We start from the raw sequence: 1,372 nt of genomic DNA, 5'->3' as shown, positions 1-1,372 counted from the left end.
TGACGCAGTCTTCCTTCTTCAAGGCCTGACTTGGTCCTTGTTAAAGGTTTTCAGCATACATGTTGTTGGAATTGACCATGTTTATTGTCTTTAATGATTCCAGAAATCATGACACAAATAATAACTGTTTTTTTTTTCCCTCTTTGTTTCTTTCAGAATGTCATTGTGGTGGTTAGAGATGGGAGAGGGTTTGGGGCCTCTCTCCTCTGTAGGATGGTAGCCAACGGCACAGTGGAAGGGAATAATAAGCCCCCTTTGTCAAGCTCATCCTCATCACCTCACCCAGAGTCAAAGCGCCTGCAGGCCAATCCAAACCCAAACCTGACATCGTCGTCTGCCCGCTCTAAGTATCTGACTCACTTCCCCACTTTCTCCTCCAAAGAAGACTGCAACATCATCACAGACACAGTGGCTCAGCTGGAGCGTTCCGGCTTTTACTGGGGCCCTCTGGGAGTGGAAGAAGCTCACCAAAGGTTACTGAAAGCTCCTCTGGGCAGCTTCCTCATCCGTGACAGCCGGCAGAAAAACGTCTTCTTCACGCTGTCCTACCACGGCAAGAAAGGACCTTTCAGCGTGCGCATCAACTATAAAAATCAGAAGTTCTCACTCGAGGGCAACGAGCGCTCCTTCCCAACGCTTTTTGCCCTCTTGGAGCATTACATCAATTTACCCGAGAAGAGGCTGAGCACCCCTTTAAGGAAATGGAACCCGACACTGCAGGAGCTGTGCAGGAGGAACATCATGGAGCAGTGCGGTGGAAAGAACCAGGTTTCAAAGCTGCCAGTCACAGAAGTGGCCCAGAACTACCTGTTGGAATTCCCTTACAAGCTGTGACCAGTCCACCGTGTACAGTTTTAAATCTGTTGTTTCACATTTCAAGTTGGCAGTTGTTACCAAGTAAAGAGACACTGGAAGGGTTGATAAAGCCTGTCCAGCATGTATCAAACATTGAGACTGGATCGCCATGGTTAAAAAAAGCAACAGACTCTTTAATGTCGCAAATCCTTCCTGCGCGACATCATGGCCATGGTGTACACGCAGCATCCACCTGGACGTGGTACTTACATAGGATTTCAAAATTTATTACCTCCGGAGGCTCAACTCCAAGTTACACGTGGACAGAGCGGTTTTTGGAAAGTGCTGCATTAAGAAGAAACTATGCATACAGCGGAGATATTCCAAAGATAAAGAAACCGGTGAATGCAGCTGTGAAATCTTATCGAAGGACACTGAAAGGATGGACAGATGAATCTTTAGACGAATGGTGGACAATGTGGTTAGGACTTTTGAAGCACAAGCACTGCTGAGATACCATTTTGTAGCAGACTTTAACACTCTAATGTTGTTTAATGTTTACATCACACCTGAATGC

The 1,372-nt window shown here is 46.4% G+C and overlaps 1 protein-coding gene across 1 annotated transcript; it reads left to right on the top strand.

Moving 5' to 3' along the window:
• Positions 1-213: 213 nt before the first annotated feature.
• On the top strand, positions 214-834 carry socs1a (suppressor of cytokine signaling 1a; the record flags this gene model as incomplete). Its single annotated transcript, XM_079253022.1, has 1 exon — positions 214-834. The coding sequence occupies one exon, from the start codon at positions 214-216 to the stop codon at positions 832-834; it is 621 nt and encodes a 206-aa protein (XP_079109148.1).
• Between the last annotated feature and the right edge of the window lie 538 nt (positions 835-1,372).

This window comes from Telmatherina bonti (genome assembly GCF_933228915.1).
Source record: "Telmatherina bonti genome assembly, chromosome: 14".
Lineage (NCBI taxonomy): Eukaryota > Metazoa > Chordata > Actinopteri > Atheriniformes > Telmatherinidae > Telmatherina > Telmatherina bonti.
The sequence above is the reverse complement of the archived record's forward strand: the minus strand, read 5'-3'. Positions and strand labels throughout refer to the sequence as shown.